Source organism: Somniosus microcephalus, chromosome 7 (genome assembly GCF_052327205.1).
Source record: "Somniosus microcephalus isolate GS21.2 chromosome 7, FLI_Smic_1.0, whole genome shotgun sequence".
Lineage (NCBI taxonomy): Eukaryota > Metazoa > Chordata > Chondrichthyes > Squaliformes > Somniosidae > Somniosus > Somniosus microcephalus.
In genome coordinates, this window is record NC_140993.1 from 255,480,869 (window position 1) to 255,504,047 (window position 23,179).

Below are 23,179 nucleotides of genomic sequence, written 5' to 3' on the forward strand. Positions count from 1 at the left end.
CTTCCCTTCCAAGGGCAGGAGAGACCTCCCCAGGACACCAACGCAGCCTGGTTGCAAATTACACAGGAGGGCACAAGCAGGGATGTCGTCAGGGGTCCCTGGCTGCAGTGGCGCAAACCTTTCATTGATCTCAGTGGATCAAGAAACGTTACTGCAAAGCCACACTCAAACTCACCCTGCTGTGCCACTCAACACATCCACATCACTCTGCCTTCCCTACCCTACTCCTGCACATCCTTACTCACACCAACTTACCTTGAACCTCCACCCATCCCTCTCTATTTACATTATCACTTCCCCATCTCACTAGCCACCCCTCACACTCACCCTCATCCTACTGCAAGCATACCAACTAACAACACACAAGGGTGGGCACTTGAGAGGTTTAGCCAATGTCCATGTGAAGTTTCTGGTAATGTGTTGTCATACAGTGAAATCTATATTTTCAACACTGCCCCTTATTGGACAGATCTGTGCGCACCTTGAGAAGTGTCTTACTGAGTTCCAGTGAATGTCGAGACATAACTTCCCCCCCTATAGTGATGAGTGTGCATGGAATGGATTGGACATTAAAGGGATGCTTCACAGTGCTGGTGTGGGATGGTGTCAACCTGGCGCATCATGTGGCAGCCAGGGTTTACAGCATCAAGCGAAGCAAATCTGGCCATGTTGATGCCATCGCTGGCCTCCCGGGCAGCAACGTTGTCAGGGGCTGATGCCCTGTGTCCTGTGCAGCATCGGGTGATGGTGGAGAAGGCTGGTGATGTTGTTGGTGTACCTGGTGATGTTGGTGTTGGGCTGATCGTGGAAGGATTCGGAGGACCAAGGTCTGATTTTTTTCAAGGGCACTGATGTTGCTGCAATAGATGGCAGCTGCAGGTGAGATGACAGAAGTGATCTGTCAATGGTGAGAGAGGTTGTTCCAATGAGGTGGCACTGGACATATATTTGGCTCTAAGCACTTGCAAGCTAAAGAAATCACTATATGTATTACAAATGCAGTAACCAACAGTTTCTGCGCTCTGAAACTGACCATCTGCAACATGGCATCCTTTACACCACTTCTGCAGCTGTCAGCTTATCAGATACATCAAAGCAGACTCAAAACACGCCAGGTTGAGCTGGCGTGTTCCCCGAGCAGTGGGTAACCCGTGGGGGAGAACGTGAAATTGGAAGGAAGCCTCAAAATACCATTAAATTGGCTGTTAACAAGCCATTTAATGAGCTCAATTATCTCCCCCGCCGCTTGGTGTCAGGTCAATTCTCCGCTGACAGACCCGACACCTGGGAGACTCGCGTGGAGGTGGGTTGACAGCGGGTTTCGTACCTGCTGTCAATCTTTGCTATTTTGACAGCGGACCCGCCTCCAAACCCGCCTTCTGAGCACCGGCAAAATTCCGACCCATGTCTACGAAAGATGTTGCCAAGAGGCAGAGAGGTAGATTTTCAACTTGCCATAAATCTGGCATTGTGGATTGGCCGTTCATTACAGAAACTGCCCAATTTGCATTTCCAAACAGAAATGGAAATCAGGCTTTTAAAATTTTAAGAAAAAAAAAATTAACATTGGTTTTCACAATGACGGCCAATTGCCAAGCCAGTTTCATGACTGGGTGGTAAATTAAAAATCTATCCCAGCATGTAGATGAGGATGAGGAGGGGAGGCAAGGATAGATCCTTGAGGGAATTCTGGAGATAACAGTGCATGGGTTTGAAGAGAAGCCATTGTTGGAGATGCAATGGGGACAATCAGATAGGTAAGAGTAAAATCAAGTGATGGCAGTCCCACCTCTCGTTTAGTGCAAAAGTCACGTAAAATTATGAGGCGTAGACTATATGTCATTTTGTACAACCAAATCTCCCATGATGCTGTTCACAGTTAACCAGATGGGGTCGATCATTGGCAACTACCCACCCAGCATGGATTGGAGAAGTGGGCATGATGATTTTAAAATCTCATCCTTGTTTTCTAATCCTTCCATGGCCTCGCCCTTCCCTATCTCTGTAACTTCCTCCAGCCCTACAACCCTCTGAGACCTTTGCGCTCCTCCAATTCTGGCCTCTTGCGCATTGGCGGCCGTGCCTTCAGCTGCCTGGGCTCTAAGCTCTGGAATTCCCTCCCTAAACCTCTTCGCCTCTCCACCTCTCTCTCCTCCTTTAAAACCTACCTCCTTGAACAAGCTTTGGTCACTTGTCCTAATATCTCCTTATGTGGCGCGGTGTCCAATCTGGTTTGATAACGCTCCTGTGAAGTGCCTTGGGATGTTTTACTACGTTAAGACGCTCTATAAATGCAAGTTTTTGTTGGAAGTCAACATACTCAACGTACCGTGGCCCGATTTTCCAGCTGTTTGTGACCTCCAGTCCACCCTCCCGTCAAACTAGACTCTGTGGGAGTAGAGTCTCCCGACCTGTACCCTGTTACTTTCTCATGACAGTGTTATATGACATAATGTACGATAAATTACTCTTGCTTCTCAGCTGGAGCTGCGCTTAAGGTGCTTGTCATTTTAAGGCCACAAAGTCCAATTGTTGTAAGTAAACACTGCCAATGGTCATTCAGAGTTCAACTGTTGCTTGGTGAGGGAATTTTGCAAATTGGAATGTGCTCGTCAGTTTCAGATTGGAGCTCAGCGCCATAATTTTAAGCCTGCTTTGCATCTGTAACAAAATACATCATCTGAAGTGTGATGTCTGTGCATGCTGCCACACCGTTTTTAATATATTCAAAAAATGATAGATAATAAGAGTGGTTCAGAGAAAAATGGTTTTTGTCTGAGGAAGTGTTAATTTTTCTTGAATAAAATTAGATGTCTGAGTCAGTTCACTATATCTGTAATATCCTTTTTTGGACAAGACTTCTTTCATTGGTGAATGACTATTTCTCTGTTGTACAGATAAATCTTTGAAAGGTTTTATCAAATCACTATATTGATTTTACTCACTGTAATTCATCATTCAAACTTCTGTAAGAAAAAGTCCAGTGCTAGCTACAGAATTCATGCCCTTCTGACTCTGGTTTTAGGATTTAAACAGTCATGTTCTTCTTACAGGTAGTTTGTTAAAAGCTAATTTCTATTGAAAACAAGGCAGTTGTTGGGACTTTTAACTAGGAGCCCACTTGGATACGGATTTTTTTTTGATGCAGAAGATTTGCTAAGTCTCAGTTGGGTTGCCAAGAGAAAGAGGGAAAAGGGGAAATGTCTTACAGCGCTACTTGTGCAAACATCCTACATGGTTAAACAAGGAGTGACATTGACAATGGAGATACGGATGGACGACCCATCCTACTTTACAAATTAATAGGGACATCTTTTATTCAGGAAGCTTTTTGGGGAGAACAAATTTCAAAATATATCTATTATATGGTTACATTTAAAAAGTGATTTGCACTGATGTGGCGCCTTATCCTATCTCAGAGATGTCTCAAAGTACTGCAGACACAATGCGAACAAATTTCCTCAGAGCTTCGTAACTTGGGAGGAAATCCTGTTTACCCGTGCAAATGGGGTTCCCAATGATCTTCTGCTGAAGTTATGGTGGCAGAAGCCCCGAGAAAACTCCTGGCAATTAATTACTTTGAAGTGTAGTGACTGTTGTTTGTTGGGCAAATGTGGCAGCCATTTTGTGCCAAGCAGGTTCCCACAAACAGCATTGAGATGAATGATCAGTTAATCTGTCTCTGATAGTGTTGGTTGAGAGGACAGTCACCCAAGACATAGAAAGAACTCTCTGCTCTTCTTCAAATGGTGCTAAATGTCTTTAACTTCCACTTGAACCGGAACAAGCAGACAAGTTCTTGGTTTAATGTCTCCCAATATAAATAATATTAACAATAATAATTGACAGCTCAGCTTTGACCTGATCACTAAAGCTAAAAATGGTATCTATAACTTTTAAAGATTTAATGAGGTATTCATATGATATGGAGATGTACACATGACCAAAATTGAACCCTGCTCAAAGCATCGCTCCATTGAATTAAACTGTGCAAAGGCTTAGGTCCTGTGTAAGTGCGGCAGATCAAAGCCCGAACTGTCCAGCGTTGTTGTGTATTCACAGTTAAAATGTAAAGCAACAATTATAACTTAAACGCTAGACAATATTTGCTGCAACTAATGTCTGACAAATCTGATTTTAGAACTCAAACAGTAACAACAGAAAGTTATGGAATCGTTTGCTATTATTTTAAAGGAACACTACACAATAACAGCAATTGCTTTGGCTCACGGTGTCGTGTGGAGGAGGGAAACATTTGATTAAGGACAGAAGGGGACCATTCTTAAAAATGATATTGACTTCAGCCAAGCATGTCAGTGAAGATCCAACAACTGGTTGACAGTCCAGGGAGAGAGAAAAAAAAATCAGCTCTAGGCTTCCCACTCCTTGGTCCCTATTCAGTGACCCTTGCTGGATAGTGCACATGTAGATGTCAAGTGAGGACTGGCCTGCCTTGACTGTGATGATTCCTATAGTTAAACAGACTGGTGACACTCAATGTCCAGGCTCATCCGTGAAAAGTGGAAAAAAAAACAAACACGATTTGTTATTTTAGTTAGTTTAGCATTTGAGTTTAAGAACAGGTTGAAAAAAAATTTGAGGTTATTCCAACCAGGAGAATTTTCATTAATTTACACCCATCCCCCTGTGTTTGTTTGGCATTACTTTTCTGCTAATAGCAGGAGCTAAAACTTATGGGGCAGATTTTCCTGTTTAAAAAATCTGGTGTATAGGATCATCAGGTTGCAGTGTATAAAGGAAAATGCATGCTGGTAATGGAACCTGACTGATTCTCTTCCATTTATACATTGGGAGGACTCCCTAACAGGTGTGCCAGCCTCCCCAGGCAATCCAACACATTCAGGCGCATAACAGGAAACATACCCCATGAAATCCACCTATGATTGAATGTGATCTTGCATGGATTTAGTCCTGGATTGCACACTATCACCCATTCCTCATATTCACATAAATAAGAGCCTCCAAATACATGTACAGTTTGTTCAGAAAAATGCACAAATGAAATGATGTGTCATCCACCTTTAATAATATGTAGTTATGGCTGTGAATCTCTCCAGTGAGGTGCTTGTCAAGTATCTGAATTTTTTTTTGCGTTCTTCAATAAAATGCAATTGTACTCTACCAAAAAAACAGGTGATGAGTCAGTTACCATTATATATCACGATTTTGGGCCAATTACTAATTAGAAAATCTAATTCCCAACTCAAACTACTTTGGGAAACAGCAACAAGTTTATTTCTGGATGGAAAAATTCCACAATGTTAACTTGTTTAGAAACATTAAATATAACAACGAGAGTTTCGGCTTAGCTGGGGCTACCATGTTGGAATAGCGTAACCGTATGTTAACGGGATGTCAGATTATTCTGCTGATTTCCCTCTCCTCCTTTGTCTTCCCCTATCTAACTTTGTACTTCTAACAGGCATGTCAGCAACTATGTATTAACAAATAAGCTATGCTTTGCCATTATTGTAACCACTATCTTGTTAGCCCAGAACATCCAATGGGAGAACACTGCACACAGCTTCCTTAAACAGCATTTATATTTTGAACCCCTACTCTCTCCCCATGCTCTTTGTTTGCAGTTGGGCTAAAGACGGAGTACCTCACCACCATGAAACAATCTAACTGAGTTGGGTAGAGAAAACCAGATAGACCAGTTCCACCTTACTTATTCGCATCTGATATGGACCAGCACTGAATCTACCCATGGTAAAAGCATAAAAGTGGGGTGGGGGTGGGGGGGACTATTATGTAGTGCACCTTTAAAATTATACCATGGCAGTCTAGTTCAAAAGCAAGCTTTAAAATTTGTGAATGAGCTAAAATTGCAAATTTGTCACATGCTGAAAGTGACAGCTGCAAAGCTTTAATGAACTCACGTGGATTTTTAAGATTTAACTCCAGTAAATTTATATCTACCATCCTTCTAAAAGAACGTGGTTTTAGACAGAATTGAGAAGAGGCAGAATGCTGAGCTGTCACAGCTTAAAATATTTTGCTTGTTACATCTGAGAAGGAAAGGAATGTTAAGTGTAATCCTATATAGCATATAATCATTCCGTTTCAATTTCACAGGTTTGTTATTAATTCACTAAAACAAAAATAAATTTAAAAAGTAAAAGTTTTGTTGAAAAAAAAGAAAAAAAAATCAAAGTAGCTGCATTAATTCGGTTTGCCCATTTTATTGTTAGGTGGCACTTTTAAGACTGACAGTTCTTGAATATCAATAATCAACATTCTTTACAGTAACTGCATACAATGCGAGCAAAGACAATTTAAAGTATTAAATGAAAGCCATTTTGTATTCAATCATATTAACTGCATATTTCAGATTTTATATAATATTTTTAATCAGGTGTTCAACTGAGGCTACATACACGATTGCACAATGATCAGATCTTGTATGGCTCTTGGATTCGGGCAGTTAAAAATGCACACAACTATATTATGGCATGTCCAAATGTTTGAATATACATATAGCTTGAATTCCTCATTTATGGCATGATAATTTATGTATAGGGTACCCCTCTTAAAAGGAATGAATTGCAGAACACAAAGAGATGTCATTTGCCTGATGACAAAAAAAAACTCTGAAACACTTGTCCTGGAAATTTCTAGTTTTGTCGGGAGCAATATGCAAAATTTGAAATGTTTGGCTTAAGCAACTACATACTGGCACGGTTCTTGCAGTCATTATGATGCATCCCAAAATTCCATACTGATATTTTTTTTAAAGGGGTTACTCCATCCCACTTACTGAATTTGTATTGAGATAGTTTCTATAGGTATATGCTGGTCAGATACATTCCAGTGACAAATTAAATGACAAAAGCAGATAGGCTTAAATGAACCAAATGGGGGCTGTTGTACTATGTGTGGGGTTAAAAAAAAGTGAATTCTGAAAGATGAAAAGGTCTTTCAGTAGTCAAGGTCAAACCACTTGATTTTTAAGTCTTACAATAATGTTTATCAACATATGCAATGCATTATTAAATTACATTTATAATTATCAGTTCAAATATTCCTCTACCATGTCTTGACTTGTATTAATTTGACTCAAGATCATTTATCACAAACTTTGATTTCTCATATTTTTAACATTAGGTGACAATGACCCAGGAATATTTTGACTGCCGATCCTCATGGTCAAGGGATAAAATGAGTGTGTGCGTTGAGGGTGGGGAAACAAGACCTGTATGGCACTCTGTATAAATTAAAACCTCAATGCAAAGATAAATGATATATGTAATTGGGTCATCTTTTTAACCATTAAAGCACTAGGCATTACATTTGCTGTGCTAACATTCTGGATTAGATTTACTTTAGCAGGTTCATAGTTAAAAGAGTAGCAGCCTATAGGTTCTTATCACTAATTTATACATTAAAATGATCTTACCTTAAGATTCCCTTTTGTTGTAAAAGCTCTGCCACAGATTGTGCAGCCAAATGGCTTTTCACCAGTGTGTGTGCGCTCATGGATCTGAAGAGCACTTGCAGAAGAAAAGGTCTTCCCACAGGATGGACAGTTATGCTGCTTGGGTGTCCGACGAGGTGGCGGTGCCAGAATGGGTGTCATACCTGGACTCATGGCTGTCTGTGGTGCAGATGGAGCCTGTATACCAACTGGAACCTGCGTACCATCACCTAGGGAGATCGGCTTGCTGTGACCATTGACTTCCATTTTGACCACGGTTGGTGCAGTGCTGGTGACCAGGCTAGGAGTACTTTGGGTGGGACCTAGAGTGGAGTTGGGTTCAAATAACTGAGAAGGAAGTTCTTTCATCTTGTGAGTCAGTAAGTGCTGTTTTAAATTACCCATAGTGGAGCAACCACGATTGCAGATTGTGCAAAGAAATGGACGCTCTTTAGTATGGCTGCGGTAGTGAATTTCCAATGCACTTTTACAAGCAAAAGGTTTGCCACAGATACTACAAACAGTACTTTTCAACTTACCACATTCTTGGTTGGGGAACAGCATACTAAAAGCCTCTTCTTTGATGATCGGCCGACCCAGGTTGTTGGCTGTCAGATCTAGTGCACCTCCATTCTCCCGATGAGTTGATGGACTGTCTGCTTTTTCTGATTTCACTGTTGTCTCATGTGGTTCTTCCTGGTTGCCAAAGCCTGGTGACTTTGATCTTTGACTGTCAGCATTACTATGCACAGGTGACAATGCCTGCATTGAAGAAGAGCACTCAGACGTTGCTGGGCTACCTGCACTCTGACTTTCTAAATCACCCACAGCTGAGGAGGAGTCATTTGTCAAGCGATCACTCTCCATGGATCCATTTTCAACAGATTTCATGCTGGATCGCTGCTGTGTGCTCAAAGCACAGTCTATTATCTTCATCTGATTCTCCAGTGTAGCGATGCTAGAAATCACTGAAGGAGGCGAGTTTGGTGACGAACCAGAATAACATAATAATTGCTTTGAAGACTCAGTTGTGGTAATGTTTAATTCTGCCTCCTCATCCATTGAATTTTCATCCATCAGTTCATCATCAGGATAGTTGCTCATTAGTTCAGCACTCATTTCATCACAAGTTAGGTCGGTGTCCATACTATCGGAGAAGCCCTCTGGCAAAGGCGTATTTGGAATCTGTCCGCCCATATGCATACGAATATGCTGTTGTAAAACTACAGCGTTTGTAAATTTCTTCTGGCAAATGGGGCAAGAATGTTGTACTCGAAGAGGCGGCTTTGCTCGGTGAACTCCGAAGTGTGTCTTTAGGTTGCCCTTGGTGGTAAAAGCGCGGCCGCAGATTTTGCATTTAAACGGCCTTTCACCTGTGTGTGTGCGGTAATGCATCTTCAGAGCACTCTGGCAACTTAGTACACGGTGACAGATAACACACTGGTTGGGGTCGGTCATCTTTTTATCAATGTTCTCCACCAATTGTTGCAGTTTTGAGGTCTCAGATGTTTGCATAGAGTCTAACAGCCCGCCGAATGGGAATTTCGCCTTAAACTGCTCCGTTATTATGGGAAGCAGAGGGCTTGGAAGGGTTGAGGGAATGCTGTTCACTCCATTATCTGCAGCTGTAGAAGATGTGGTAGAGCATAGAGCGGAGGAAACTGACTGTCCAGGTGCACAGCTTTCTACTGGTTTGAAACTTGAAGTAGGTACATTTAAACCTTGAACTATGGGAACTACATTACCACCATTAATTGACTGTGGAGATTCTGCAGTGATTGGAATGCTGGAATCATTCTTGCTCATGTTTGGTGACAAAGAAGCACATTCACTTGATGGAGGAGATGGTCTTTGGGGTGACCTGTTTAAAGGAGTCACAGTTGGGGACTCACCCAGGCTGGTAATACTTGATAGAGTTGGAGGCAACTGTAATCCAACTGAAGTTGGTAAGGTTGACAGCACAGGCTTGGTGTCCAACCATGTTGTCACTGGTTTTTCAGGTGGTAAGGACATCCCATATGGAATGCCAGTGCTAGTAGGTACATTATCTAGGTATTCAGGGACTGGATATGGATTCATCTGGATGTGAGGGTATTTTTCTTTATGCCTCTGGAAGTGAACTTTAAGATTACCTTTGGTGGAAAAACGATTTCCACAAATATTACACTTAAATGGTCTCTCTCCAGTATGGGAACGAAGGTGAATCTGTAATGCACTGTCACTTCCAAAGACCTTAGCACAAAACCTACATTTATGCTTGAAAAATGGATCTTCTGAGCTTGTTTTGGGATCAAACACAGAAACGTTGGGTGGTTTTCCTTTGCGATGTTTCATAAGGGCAGCCAGTGGATCTAGAGCATTAGTAGTTGCAGCAATGCTGACCAGTGGGTTTGGGAAGATCACACTACTTGATGAAGTCTGAGGTAGCAGCGGATTAGGCATGCTGGAAGCTGGACTGAGAAGACTACCGTGTCCAAGTGATGAAGATGAATACTGTAACTGAGAGGAAGTGTTACTTGTATTTGAACTGCAACTTGGAGTCAGGGAAGATGAAATTCCACTGGTGGATGGAGGCAAGTTGGATTCTAATCTGGGAGATACACTGCTGGGTAAAACAGGAGTGCTAGCCCCAGAGGCAGGCTGTGTTATTTGCTGTGAACTATCAAAGGCAGATGGGTGGATACTGGATGCCTGTCCTGTTCCCGAAGCTGAAATAACGGCTGATAATTGGTTAGAAGAATGATCACTGAATGAAACATGCTGGCTAGCAGCAGCTACTGAAGTACCTTGGGAAGATGTCGATGGATTTAAAGGGTGCAATGTTTGTGGATTCATCATCGCGACTTGGTTTCGGATTTGTTCAATCAGTTGAAGCTGGTGGAGCTGCTGCTGTTGCAGTGCCATCAGCTGCTCCAGAATCATAGGGATAGCCATGGTGGGTACTCCACTATTTGAATTGGGGCTGTTAGATCGCGTGTCCTGCGAGAACTGTGCCACTGCCACTTTAGTGCTTTGCAAAGTCTCTAAAGTCACATTAGTGTTTGGCATGTTATAATTTGTCATGGAAGATGATTCAGGAATCTGAGGTAGCGAAGTAGCAGTGCTGGAGGTCCCTTGATTCTGGTGACCTTTGTCAGTGGAGGCATCCACCTCCATCGGCTCGTCCTGCTCTGTACTCTTTACCTCAGAGCTGTCATTTCCCTCTAACTGAGTGCTGTCCTCAGCAGCTTCACTCTCTACTTGATCACTTGGGCTACTAGCAGGAGAAGCCTCAGGGAAGTCTTCTGAGCGTGCTGCGTCCTCGTCGTTTACGATTAAAACTAGTGGATTCTTAGTGCAATTCTTCTGATGCTCCATGAAGTCAGACCACTTGAAGAATTCTGCACAGCATTTCTCACAGATGTGGGTTTCCTCACTTCCACTTCTGCTTTCATTCCCACTATCAGCATCATCTGGTCCTTCCCCTGGGGCTGCTAGGAAATCAAAAGGACACATCAAGCAATGACTTGCAAGACTATCCCTCCCTCCAATTTCAAGTTTTTGCACATAACTAAAATCAATATTTTTTTATTTTGTACAAATTACCTCACTTCAACACATCTCAGGTCCCTCTGTGTGTATTCTATCACTCTTTCTACCTAGCTAATCATTTTCTTTGCACAATCCATCAAATTATGAGGCCCTATCAATTGTGGATACTGCTGCTTAATGAAATTCCATAGAAGCTATTGATTTCCAATATTTTCATACAATTCACAGCTGCCTTGTCTGTTGGGTACAAATCAAGCCTTTGATGGACTCATTAGGATTCCCCTTTACCATCAGGCTTCCTCATTTCCAGCAAAATTAGAGAAGCCTTTGCCAGTTCACTTGACATCACTAAACTAATCTGTAACCTTTCAGGCTCAAATCAGTACCTGACAGGACAAACTGGCCCTCTGTTACTCAAATGTGGTCTTGGACTGACCAGATTTATTATCTTCATACAGCATCAAGACAGTATGGATTTAATGCTAGCCTATATAATGTCTTAAATCAATGACCATATCTTTAGCTGCTTTAGAAATCTGAACAGCAATGTACCCTTAAGCATTAACTAGGGTACACTACCTTTTAGAACTCTGCACGATTTAGCTAAATTAATTATTTCCTGTGCTACCAGTGAAACGCAAAGGCTGTGCCATAATTATTAAAAGTTATTGATAGAGACGCAACCTATTCAGACTTTGAGTGGCAGAGTTACGCAAGATGACTTTCTTCACAGAATAAAACTGCTGCAAGAACTATCACTGTTGTAAAAAGGAGGCAAAGTTTAGATTTTTTTTGCAGCAGAATATTTTTGTGATGTTCAATGAAATCTTCATATAGTTATATCTTGCTCGCAGTTGCTTTTCGCAAGACACACGTGCATTACGAGAAAGTGTCTTGAAAGGTTTAGCTATTCAACAAATAAGTTCAATATCTGTAATTTTTATACAAGAGCATTCTCAGACATCGACTTTTATCTGTGCTCAAGAAAAGGCTCAGTGAATTAAATGCCAGTACTGTGGCAGAAAACCCATAATTGGTTAATTACTGTTGTAGGCAGCCACCTTTCTGGACTAGTCTTATCACTATGTGCCAAACAAAAAGCATGTTTAATGAAACAGAATTCTAATGTGCACCTGACCAACTAAGTAGTTCTTCAAGAAAGATGAACCAAAGTACCCAGTTATATTCACAGTGGCATTTCCGATCCGTATTGTGTCTCTAGTAGACTCCAATGCGCAGGCTGTGATTAATCAGTTGCTGTCATTCCCCATTGTTTCACATTGTTGAACATCGTAAATTGTGTCATAAATTGCCTATGATTATTCAACACGCTGAAAACCCCAAGCAATTGTGAAAACCTGTCTGTGTTTTGGCAGATTTTGTTAAAAGAAAATCTTGGGCTCTCCAATAGTTCAGCTGGTTAGACCAGTGTGTAGTTGAGCCATTCCTGGTATGGGCCTAGAAATTTGGTCGCGCAGTGCCCGTCTTTAATTCCGCTCTGGCAGTAAGCTGCTTGTTAGGTGTCCGCACCTGGCCGGCTTGAAGATGACGAGACCCGAGGCCCGATATTGGGTGCCCCTCTGGCCTCGTCATTCACGCGCAGGGATCGTTCCCTGTGCCCAAATTTCTTGACTTTGATGTCTGGTCTGTGCTGAATGAGCTGATCTCAGCTAAGGTGACACGAGGCATGTAACAACTGATCTCAATGACACTGGGTTAGGGAGAGGGGCAAAAAAGAGAATCAGTCAGGGTTCCTGCTCCTGGTCATCCAGCCAGCCTTGCTAGATTCTGTGTGGGCATGCGGGTATGGTGGCTTTGTACATTGGACAAATAATGACCCTCTACATGTAGTTCTGATCTTAGCTGTGCCAAATCAAAGCTTCAGTGTCTCCCTGCAGGGAAGGGATATCCGATTAGTGATATTGCTGTTATGTTGTCATGACTCCACCTCCCAGCAAAAAAGGGCATTAGCAGAGTTCTGGAAACAGGCTGTGAGGCTGTCCTCTTGGCAGAAAACTCACGAGACCCACTGGGACCTTGAATATAATGGAGAGAAAACTGAGGCGGCTTGTCCTTCATGGGGTGTGAACTGCCGATCAATATGTACAAAAATGAAAGAACTATGTATAGCTAGTGACTTACAGTAGCATTAACTGGTGCACAATACAAAGATGACACTGTGAAGTAAGAACTGATACTATATGCATTTCTCTTTCTATGTGTATGTATCGTATATGCCTTAGAGCATTTACAGCTTCAGGTTTAGCACTATATTTGCTTCTTATTTACCTATGTTACAACAGTGACAACACTTCAAAACTACTTCATTGGTTGTAAAGCGCTTTGGAACGTTCTGAGGTTGTGAAAGGCGCTATATAAATGCAAGCCTTTTTTAACCACAACTTAATATATACCTGTCCTTGGTCATTTTCTCTTTCACCATTTTTACACAGAAATATATATCTTTACAGCTCTTTATACCTGGCACAAGCAATTTTAAGGACACATCTTTGTTTGAAGAGAAGGCACATACTGCAGGTGGTGTTACCAACACGTTATCAAACATTCAAAAAAGACGGCTCATATCGTATGTGGTATACGTTAGTTCATGATGTGTTAAATCATGGAGTGTTGGGGCACAACTTTCTTGCAGAGGACAGGAATGAAGACAGAGTGCTTCTGCTAAGGATAAAAAGATTCGAATTTCAGACAACGGCAAACACTCATATACTGTACTTTTATCTGTTGTTTCAAGAATGGCACAGACAGGCTGCTGTGAACAACATCCAATTAGCTGAGTTAGGAATGATGCATAGCTTATTTTTGAGAGGGGCAGTTAAAGATGTGGAATTAAAAATAAAAAGTTGGCTAAATGTCTTTCGGATGAGACATTAAATTAAGGCCCCCGTCTGTTCTGTCAGGTGGATGTAAAAGATCCCATGACACTATTTCAAATAAGTATAGTGGGCCAACATGTATCCCTCAACCAAAACCTAAAAAGCAGATTATCTGATCATAATCTCATTGCTATTTGTGGGAGCTTGCTGTGCGCAATTTGGCTGCCGCGTTTCCTATATTACAACAGTGACTCCACTTCAAAAGTACTTCATTGGCGGTCAAGCACTTTGGGACGTCCTGAAATCGTGTAAGGCACTATATAAAAGCAAGGCTTTCTTTTAAAAAAAACTTTTACTAAAAAGGTTAAAAATTGAGATGGTTTGAGAAATAGTAGAATTGAAAATTTAGCAATAATAGAAGTAATATTACTTCACAGGGAAGCAATATAGCACGATTTTGAACAGAGGATGGATCTGTTTTTCTTTAATAAGGTTTCAGTAAAAAAAATTCTGTACTAAATGATTTCAAATTCACTCTTATCTAATACTGAAAAGGGTCCACTACTTCTTTATTTAATTTATCAAGAATGTGCTCTATCTTCCTGTTGAATAGTGACATATAAAATAATAGGTAATTGGGAGAGAGTTGCCAGGCTGTAACCCAGTCTAGAGATTCAGATGAGGTCAAATGGTTTTGCAACCCTTTTTGGAATCTTTGAAATTGCATTACAGACTTGCAAATCTGTCCTTGGTATATAGAATTTGCAGCAGTTGATAAAAAATAATTATTTAAAAATGTTGCTTAAACCTCCAGCTCCGGGATGCATTTGGCTACATCCATGATGCAAGATAAATGTCAATCACAGAATTAGAGGATCAAGTTCATATATGTTACAAAGAATATTCTGGCCTAGAAATTCCTCTTGGGCGGTGGCGATAAACAGGCGGTATCGGACCGGCCGCCTGTTATATGCAGCGCCTAACGTTCAGTTCCGTTGACTGTAATAGAACTGAGTCTCAGGCGCTACATTTAATGGGCGGCCGAGACGATACCGCTCGCTTTGCACCAGTGCCCAAGAGGAATTTCTAGCCCTCTAACTCTCCTGTGGCCGCGATTTCACCGGCCGAGGTCGGTATCACGGTCCCAGCCCGCTGCCTACTGCCACCTGCACTCGCCAAGCGATTTTTCATTGATTGGCCTTGTTAAGCCCGCCCTGCAAGGTTCCCGGTCAATTCAATTAATTGGAAGCGGGTCTAATGGCATCAGACGCGTCATCAGCCAGTTTCCTTAAAGGGACCACGTCAAAATTGATTTTGACAGTTTTGTTGTCAGTGTTCTACAGCATTGAGGTGCTGCAAACACTGACAAGCTCTGCCAAGTCACACTCAACCTCATCCTGCTGTGCCACTCATCACATCCCCATCACTCTGCCTTCCCTATCCTACTCCTGCACATCCTTACTCACACCAACTTACCTTGCACCTCCACCCATCCCTCTCTATCTACATTATCACTTCCCCATCTCACTAGCCATCCCTCACACTCACCCTCAACCTACTGCAAGCATACCAACTAACAACACACAAGGGTAGGCACCTGGGTGGTTTAGCCAATGCTCATGTGAAGTTTCTGCTAATGTGTTGTCAAACATTGAAATCTATGTTTTCAACACTACCTTATGGACAGATCTGTGCTCACCTTTGGAAGTGTCTTAGTGAGTTCCAGTGAATGTTGAGACATAACTCCCCGCCACCCCCCCGCCCCCACAATGGTGATGAGTGTGAAAGGAATGGCTTGGACATTGTAGGGATGCTTTATGGTGTTGGTGTGGGGTGATGCCAACCTGGCACATCATGTGACAGCCAGGGTGTACAGCGTCAAGTGAAGTAAATCTGGCCATGATGAGGCCATCCCTGGCGTCCCGGGCAGCAATGTGATCGGGTGCTGATGCCGTGTCCTGTGCAGCATCAAGTGATTGTGGAGAAGGTTGGTATTGTTATTGGTGATGTTGGTGTGCCTGGTGTTGGGGCTGATCGTGGAGGGATTCAGAGGACCAAGGTGAGATTTTTTCAAGGGCACCGATGTTGCTGGAATAGATGGCAGCTGAAGTTGAGATGACAGAAGTGATCTGTCAATGGTGAGAGAGGTTGCTTCAAGGAGGTGACAGTGGATAGAAAGTTTATTCCAAACACTTCCTAACTGCATACAGCTCAAAAGTGTCTTCCAAGTCCTAAAGTCTCAAGGTTCTGACATTGGAAAGTGAACAGCTGTGAAATGGTAGCTTTCATACCACTTTTGCAGCTGTCACCTATTCACAGCAATGGGGGGACATAGAGAACCCGACCTACTTACCTGACGTGATCTCTGAACATCGTGACCCCCGTTTAAAAAGTGGGAAAATAGAAATAGGCTGGCAGAATAGTAGTTAACAAGCGTTTAACAAGCATTTAACTATCTTAGATGCCTCCCCCGCCATTTGGTGTCGGGTCTGTTCTGAAATCGCAGACCCGACACGTTGGAAACTTACATGGAGGCGGGTTCGGAGCGGGCTCCCAACCTGCTGTCAATCATGCCTCCGAACCCGCACTCTCAGCACTGGCAAAATCGCGGCCTGTGTCGCAAGAACTGGAGAAATACACCAGCATGTGACCAATGTTCCCTGTAAGCTGTGCAGCTGCGCAGTGCTCCAGGGATCCCGCGCAGCCGGCTTTCAAACAGAGAAACCGCGCATGCGCAGTATTTTGAATGGGCTGCGCAGCTCCCTAAGGGGGCCATGTGGCCCGAAAAAAATATTACAGGGAACATTGCACGTGACTGGTATGAAACCTGTAACATAGAATCATGCAGCATAGAAGGAGGCTTTGAAAGAGCTATTCAATTAGTCCCACTCTCCTGCTCCTTCCCCATAGCCCTGCACATTTTTCCTTTTCAAGTATTTATCCAATTCCCTTTTGAAAGTGATTATTGAATCTGCTTCCACCGCCCTTTCAAACAGTGTATTCCAGATCATAACAACTTGCTGCACAAAAACATTCCTCCTCGTCTCCCCTCTGTTTCCTTTGCAAATTATCTTAAATCTGTGTCCCCTGGTCACCGACCCTCCTGCCAATGTTTCTTCCTAGCTACCCTTCATAGTTTTAAATGTTGTGTTTCACCAAACATGATGTTGTGTTTCACCAAAGAGTTCACTGTGCATTAGATTTAAACAACAGGTTACACATGGTTACAGGACAGCGTATTCAAGGTATTAAAAATTTCCAGTCCTCATCTTCGGAGCTTTTCCGCTGCCTTTAAAGACGCCCCACCGCCTCAGCTGCTGCAGTGGTGATCTCGGCACAGCACTGCCAGGGTTTTCTGGACATGCAGCAACTGGCTCCCTCTTGGTGTTGGGGGATCCTGCTAGGAGCCCGCTCCACACAGCAAATCAAGACACCACCTTGGAAAATTGGTTGGGGGTTATGGCGGGTTCAAAGCAGCATGCAGAACTCACTATCATGCCGATGAGGAAAATACTGGCCTTTGTGTGTTTCAATTTCTATTCTATGCTGAGGTGCTCTTGCAGAGAGCCGGCACGGGCTCGACGGGCCGAATGGCCTCCTTCCATGCTGTAACCATTCTATGATTCTATGAAATTCCTCGCTCTGCTATTTATTTAGAGTGGGTTAATGCCTCTGCTGAAATAACAGGCAGGAATTTCAGCTGAATGCGTGAAATGTTCATACTGTTGTATCCCATAGTGCAATTTCAGGGCCTCGATCTTTGTGCAAGTTCTTAAACTACAGGCTGAGGAATTTCTACAGCCTATTATGCCAAGTATACTCTGTCATAATTGATTAGTTTTACTATTGCAAACACATGTTTATGGAATACATGTACATAAAGACATAGAAACAGAAAAGCCACGGCCCTCCTAAATTCCTACATTAATAGATCAATGCTAGGGTTGTTGCTGTCTGCAGTGTACATAAATGACTTGGAGTAGAGCACAGAAACAAAACTCTCGAGTTTGCAAATAATATCAAACTGGAAGGCACTGTAAACAACAGGGAACAGACTATTCAAATACGGAAGGACATGAAAAATTGGAGATCAGGGCTGATGAATGCAGATGTCATTTAATGTGGACAAATACCAAGCCAAAGCAACACCTGGCAGACAGTGCTTACTAGATCAGCAGCCAATTGTAATGGCATTTCTGGACATTTTAGAATGGTTGTAACTCTGGGGTATCTGTTTTACAACGCACATTCTGATGCCCGACTACACCAGAACTACACCACTTTTGTATCAAAAAAGCTTCGGACCCAAAATGTGTTTAACGTAATAACAGATTCTGCAACAAAAGCAAACAGCCTTAAACTTAGAAAAAGGGGAGGAAAAGGCAGTTTAAATTAAACTATTTTATGTAGAGGCTGGCAAGTGTACAGGGGCTGATTGTATCAGCTAATTCAAGAGAGAATTGGTTAAGTACCTGGTGAAAAAATTGATATAGGGTCATGAGAAATATTCTGATATGATATTTCCTACACGCTGAGACCAGCCAGACCTTTTTCTAGGCCTGTACATTCTTACGTTCCTACGATCACCCTTTAGGGAATTATTGCAATTACTAACTGCAAGCTGTGATATTCCACATTAATCACCTTAACTCAAACCTTTCAGGCAAGGCACTGAAATGTTAGGTAACGGTAATATTTTTACTTATTTCTGGAAGACCGAATTAAGGGACAAAATAAAACATAGCGGATGACTTTCTAACGAATAGATCATTTTGTCAATTTACACCAATGCAAATTTATACTAAGAGAGAAAGAACTCACATTTATGTAACACCTTCCGTGACCTCAGGATGTCCCAAAGTGCTTCACGGCCAATGAAGTACTTCTGAAGTGTGGTCACTGCTGTACTGTAGCGAAAGGCAGCAGGCAATTTGCACACAGCAAGGTCCCACAAACAGTAATGAAATAAACGACCAGCTAGTAATATTTTGGTGGTGTTGGTTTAGGGATAAATATTGGCCTGTGCTTCTTCAACATAGTGCTGTGGCATCTTTTACATCTACTACCTGAGAGGGCAGACAGGACCTTGATTTACTGTCTCATCTGAAAGACATCACCTCTGATATTCCCTCAGTACTGCATTATTAGCCTAGCTACAATTTTCTTGAGTGGGGTTTGAACCCATAACCTTCTGACTCAAAGGTATGAGGACTACCACCGAGCTAACACACTGATATTGGTTGTCTAAAACCTCACAGAACAAAAGATCAATACCTGAGCAGCAAGGTGATGAATTATAATAGTTTATGTTGTATTTTGTTCAATTATTATTTCTGATTCTGTTTGTCGCGTCAAGGTGAAGGATCTCAGTGCTAGAGAACAGAACCTAATTTATCACCAAGCATTCCCAGGTGAAAAATGGATCATAAATGCAGACTAGAACTCCCTCTGTCAGAACAACAAGATGCCTTAAACTCAATGCCAGAAAAGCAGTGCCACCTCACCAGTGCTTATTTTCCATTCCTCACACAAGCCATCCTTGTGATCGCTTATGTGGGATTACCAGCTAATGTCAAATTACATTCAGTTTTGATATGAACTAACAACCATTCGAAAATAGGGGGCTAAAGTTCCTCTTTTCACAAAAAAAATTAAGAAATGCTTTCTTTTTGCTGATCACGAACCTCTAAGGAAAACATGGTAACACACATAACTGCGATGCCTGCAAAAAAGTTTTACGTGGTAATAAATAAAATATTAGCCAATCATGATGCATCTGCAATAACGATCCTTTCAAGTTTCTTAAGGTGCTAATGAGCTACTTTCCCTGTATAAATCTTGCAAACTTATTTGATACAGCTGTGGGGGAAGGGGCGGGTGGTGCAACTGTATTGGAGAACGGCTCCAGGGCAAATAAGAAAAGCATATTTCAGTGACTATATGCTATAAACACTTAGGATAGTATTTCTGGTGGGTGAGGAAGGGTTCCAAACATGCAGAGGAGGAATGTGTGGAAGCGCATCACAAATATGATGTTTGTAGAGCCAAAAGGACCTCTCAGGAAACGGGGGAGGGTGCGGGGGGAGGGGGGGGAATTACACAACTGAAGGAGGAACACCAAAGATATGACTTTGATATTGCTGCAAAGAACCAGCACCGGATATAACATAGATGATAGAATGTTGTAAAAAATATACACAAAAAGGTATTTTTGGAGAGAGGGATGTGAACTAAAATGTAGCAAGTAATGTATTAGAACTAAAAATAGTAGGATTGTGTAAATGACGTTATGCATGCCAAGATGGAAGAGAGAATGTAATGCAAGAAGCAAGTTCTATGAATTAGCTCACCCTGTCTAAATACCACGGGTCATATTTTTAAAGCCAAAACTGGTATATAATAGGAAGGTGCAAAGTGGAAGAGGTCTCAGAATGAGAAAGTTCTAATACTGCATAATGAGGCAAACATAGAACTTTCTTGAAAAAGAAGATTTGCCAAGACATGGGTGGGGGAGGGGGGGGGGATTTTAACTCAGGTGTGGGATGGTGTCGTGTTATCCGAATTTTGTGTTTCCCACACAAATCTAAATGGATGTGGGAGATTGATGCTATTTTAGCTGAATTGACCAATTGATTTCCAACGTGTGGGAAGCCTTTGCAAATGGGTTTTTCATGACTGAAAGTCCCCTCCGATGACATCATCATTGCTGCTGCATTTAAGGTCCACAGCAAACCTTGCTTCTTCTGCAGACTGCCAAGTTTCTTGACTGTGCAGTGTGAGGGAGCTGCAGCAAATATGACAAGCGGGAGGGCCAGATCAGCTCCTCGCTTTGACGAGGCGGCACTGCAGGCATTAGTCGATGGGGCTAGGGCCAACAGGGAGGTGCTCTTCCCTTCATCAGGGAGGAAGAGGCCTCCCACTCAGACCAAGGCAGTGTGGATGCAGGTGGCTGAGGAGGTCAACTCCTTGGGAGTCACCCGCAGAACCTGGATACAGTGCAGGAAAAGATTTCATGACCTTCCGCGCACTGGAAAAGTGAGTATGAATTTCCCATCACCCTCAATCTGATCCCCATTACCTCCCCTCACCAGCACTCAGCTTTAGCAATCTCTTCCTCCACATCCCACTTGACACTGACATCCATGCACCCTTACCCATTCCTTCTCTGTCTATGCTCACATTCACAGAACTATTCGACCATGCAGCCCTCACACTCCCTATCACTCTGATGCTTTGAACACAACTGACAACACACAGGGAGGGCCCTTGGTCTTGCAACCTCACTCCATCTTTGTCTCCTTCTAAGTATCTATGCTATGCAATCTCTACACTCACTCCTTCATTCTCACTCAACCTCCACTTGTCTCCCTCATTGCAGGAAAAGAGAACTCACAACAAAAGAGAGCGAGCCAGGACAGGAGGAGGGACAGCCTCAATAGCCCACCTGACCCCCTGGGAGGAGGCCGTCCTGGAAATTATGGGAATAGAGGATGATTCGCGCGTGGGGGACGGACAGATGGGTGTAACACAGCAAGCTGGTGACAGAAAAGTTTCCCATCTTTCTCTTTGACATTGCATGAGTCGCTGATAATGATTGTGAAGCTGTAACAGATGGACTTATGAGCATCTGCAAAAAGCTATGTGCATGTAGCCTTTGCATCACATCTCTGACTCTTTCCTTTACTCCCCCACAGGACCATCACGAGCATCCATCCCCCCTAGCCAGGAAGAAGAGGCTGAGCAGCCAGACTCCTCAGAGGAAGCTGCAACCTCTGAGGGCGCAGTGTCAGCAGGATTCAGCGCATGCAGCACCAGCGCAGACACTCACACCTTGGTGGGACTTTCGGGACATAGAGTAGTGTTGTCACCTGGTGTATCACAGCTCACAAGTGAGCATCAGCAGATTGTGGAGACAGGGATAGCAGTGGAGAGTCCTAGTCGGAGGGCGCAGGACTCTGCCAGCTTGGCTCAGCAGCATGTCGACCCTCTGCCTCTGGGTCCATACATAAGAGGAGAGGATGGCTACGGCCATGGAGGAGCTTAGTCGCCAGGGTATGGAAAACATGGTCATTGTTCAGAATAGAATGACATCTCTTGAGGAGCGATGGGCATCTATTGAACAGAGAAACCAGACCTTCATGGAAGTCCTTCTGAGTAGGACTGCCATTGCAGATACGGGTCCCCATGGCCCCCCTGATGTGCAGCAAGGTGCTTTCCAGCCACTTGCAGGTGCTGAGGGGGACCTGACCCATGAGAGGGAGGTTGGTGGCAGACCTCAAGGAAGTGGGGGCTCCTCTCCAAGCGCTCACACTTCCATGCCACTGCAGAGCCCTCGGTCAGAGCCCCACCGGAGTCCACACCCAAGTGAGGTAGACGTCTCAACCCCTGCACAGCCGCAGGAGCAGCAGACTGTTGACGAGCCCCGACAGGCTCGCAACCCCAGAGGATGCCCGCCAAAAGTGTCAAGACAGGAGCAGCAGGAAAGTGAGCAAGGGGCCTCTACATCTGCTGAAGCCACAGGGGAGGCACCACGTAGGAGCACGCATAAGAGGAAAATTCTGCACAAATAGTCACAAGGGTAGTCACTTGGGTGCAATTTTGTGCTTATTGTAAAAATGCCATCACGTCGTTATTGAACATAAAAATTCTGATGGCAAATGTTGCAGTTGTGGCGTGTGTCATTTCGCTATTGGGACTTCCACATTGAGGCCTTAGGAATACTTGCAACTGTCAGTATGGTGGTCAGAGTGCTAGGAATCCTCTGGTTCTTGGCCATTGTCAAAGCTCTGGTAAAAAGCAGCGAGGCAAAAGTGTTTGATTGACAAGACTAAGCAAATCTGGCCAGGATGAGTGCGTTCCTTGCATCCCGGGCAGCAATGTTCTCGCATAATGCTGCCGCTGGTTGATGGGCCTCTGCAGGATTTTCATTTTTGCACTCCTCCTCCTCCTCATCATCTGAGGAGGATGTGTGAGGAGCCACTTGGTCCTCAGGAATCTGCAAGCCATGACGCTGTGCCATGTTGTGAAGTGCACAGCAAACCACGACGATTCTGGAGACCCTGGCTGCTGTAGTTTTGCCAAACGTTATATGAGATTCTAGAGATAGCGCCGACCTGTATGGCTGCTGTTTTACGAGCTCCACCCCCCCCAACTGGTATTTTAATGTTGTATTTAATATATCGTACTGTTAGTTTTTTAGTACAGTATTCTACTGTTAAGTATTTAGCATTCTAGTTTTAGTATTAGTAGTTTAGTTGTTTTTTTTTATAAGTATTCTACTGTTTAACCGCTCCCCGCCCCCGCCGGCCAGGACCTGCTCCTGGGCCTGGCCTCGCCGCTCCCCCCGCCCCCGCTGGTCAGGTTCCGCTCCTGG

The 23,179-nt window shown here is 43.3% G+C and overlaps 1 protein-coding gene across 2 annotated transcripts in view; it reads right to left on the minus strand.

The window, feature by feature from the left end:
* The window catches only part of LOC147115247 (sal-like protein 3), a 77,816-nt gene that overhangs the window by 16,900 nt on the left and 37,737 nt on the right, over positions 1–23,179 (minus strand). The window contains exons 2-3 of one of the 2 annotated variants that reach the window (XM_085993634.1): positions 7,978–10,911; positions 7,421–7,761 (exon numbers count right to left, since the gene is read on the minus strand). In XM_085993634.1, coding sequence (XP_085849760.1) covers positions 7,421–7,761; positions 7,978–10,911 — 3,275 coding nt within the window. Of the gene's footprint in view, positions 1–7,420; positions 10,912–23,179 lie in introns of both variants that reach the window. The other variant, XM_085993633.1, reaches the window with a different exon arrangement.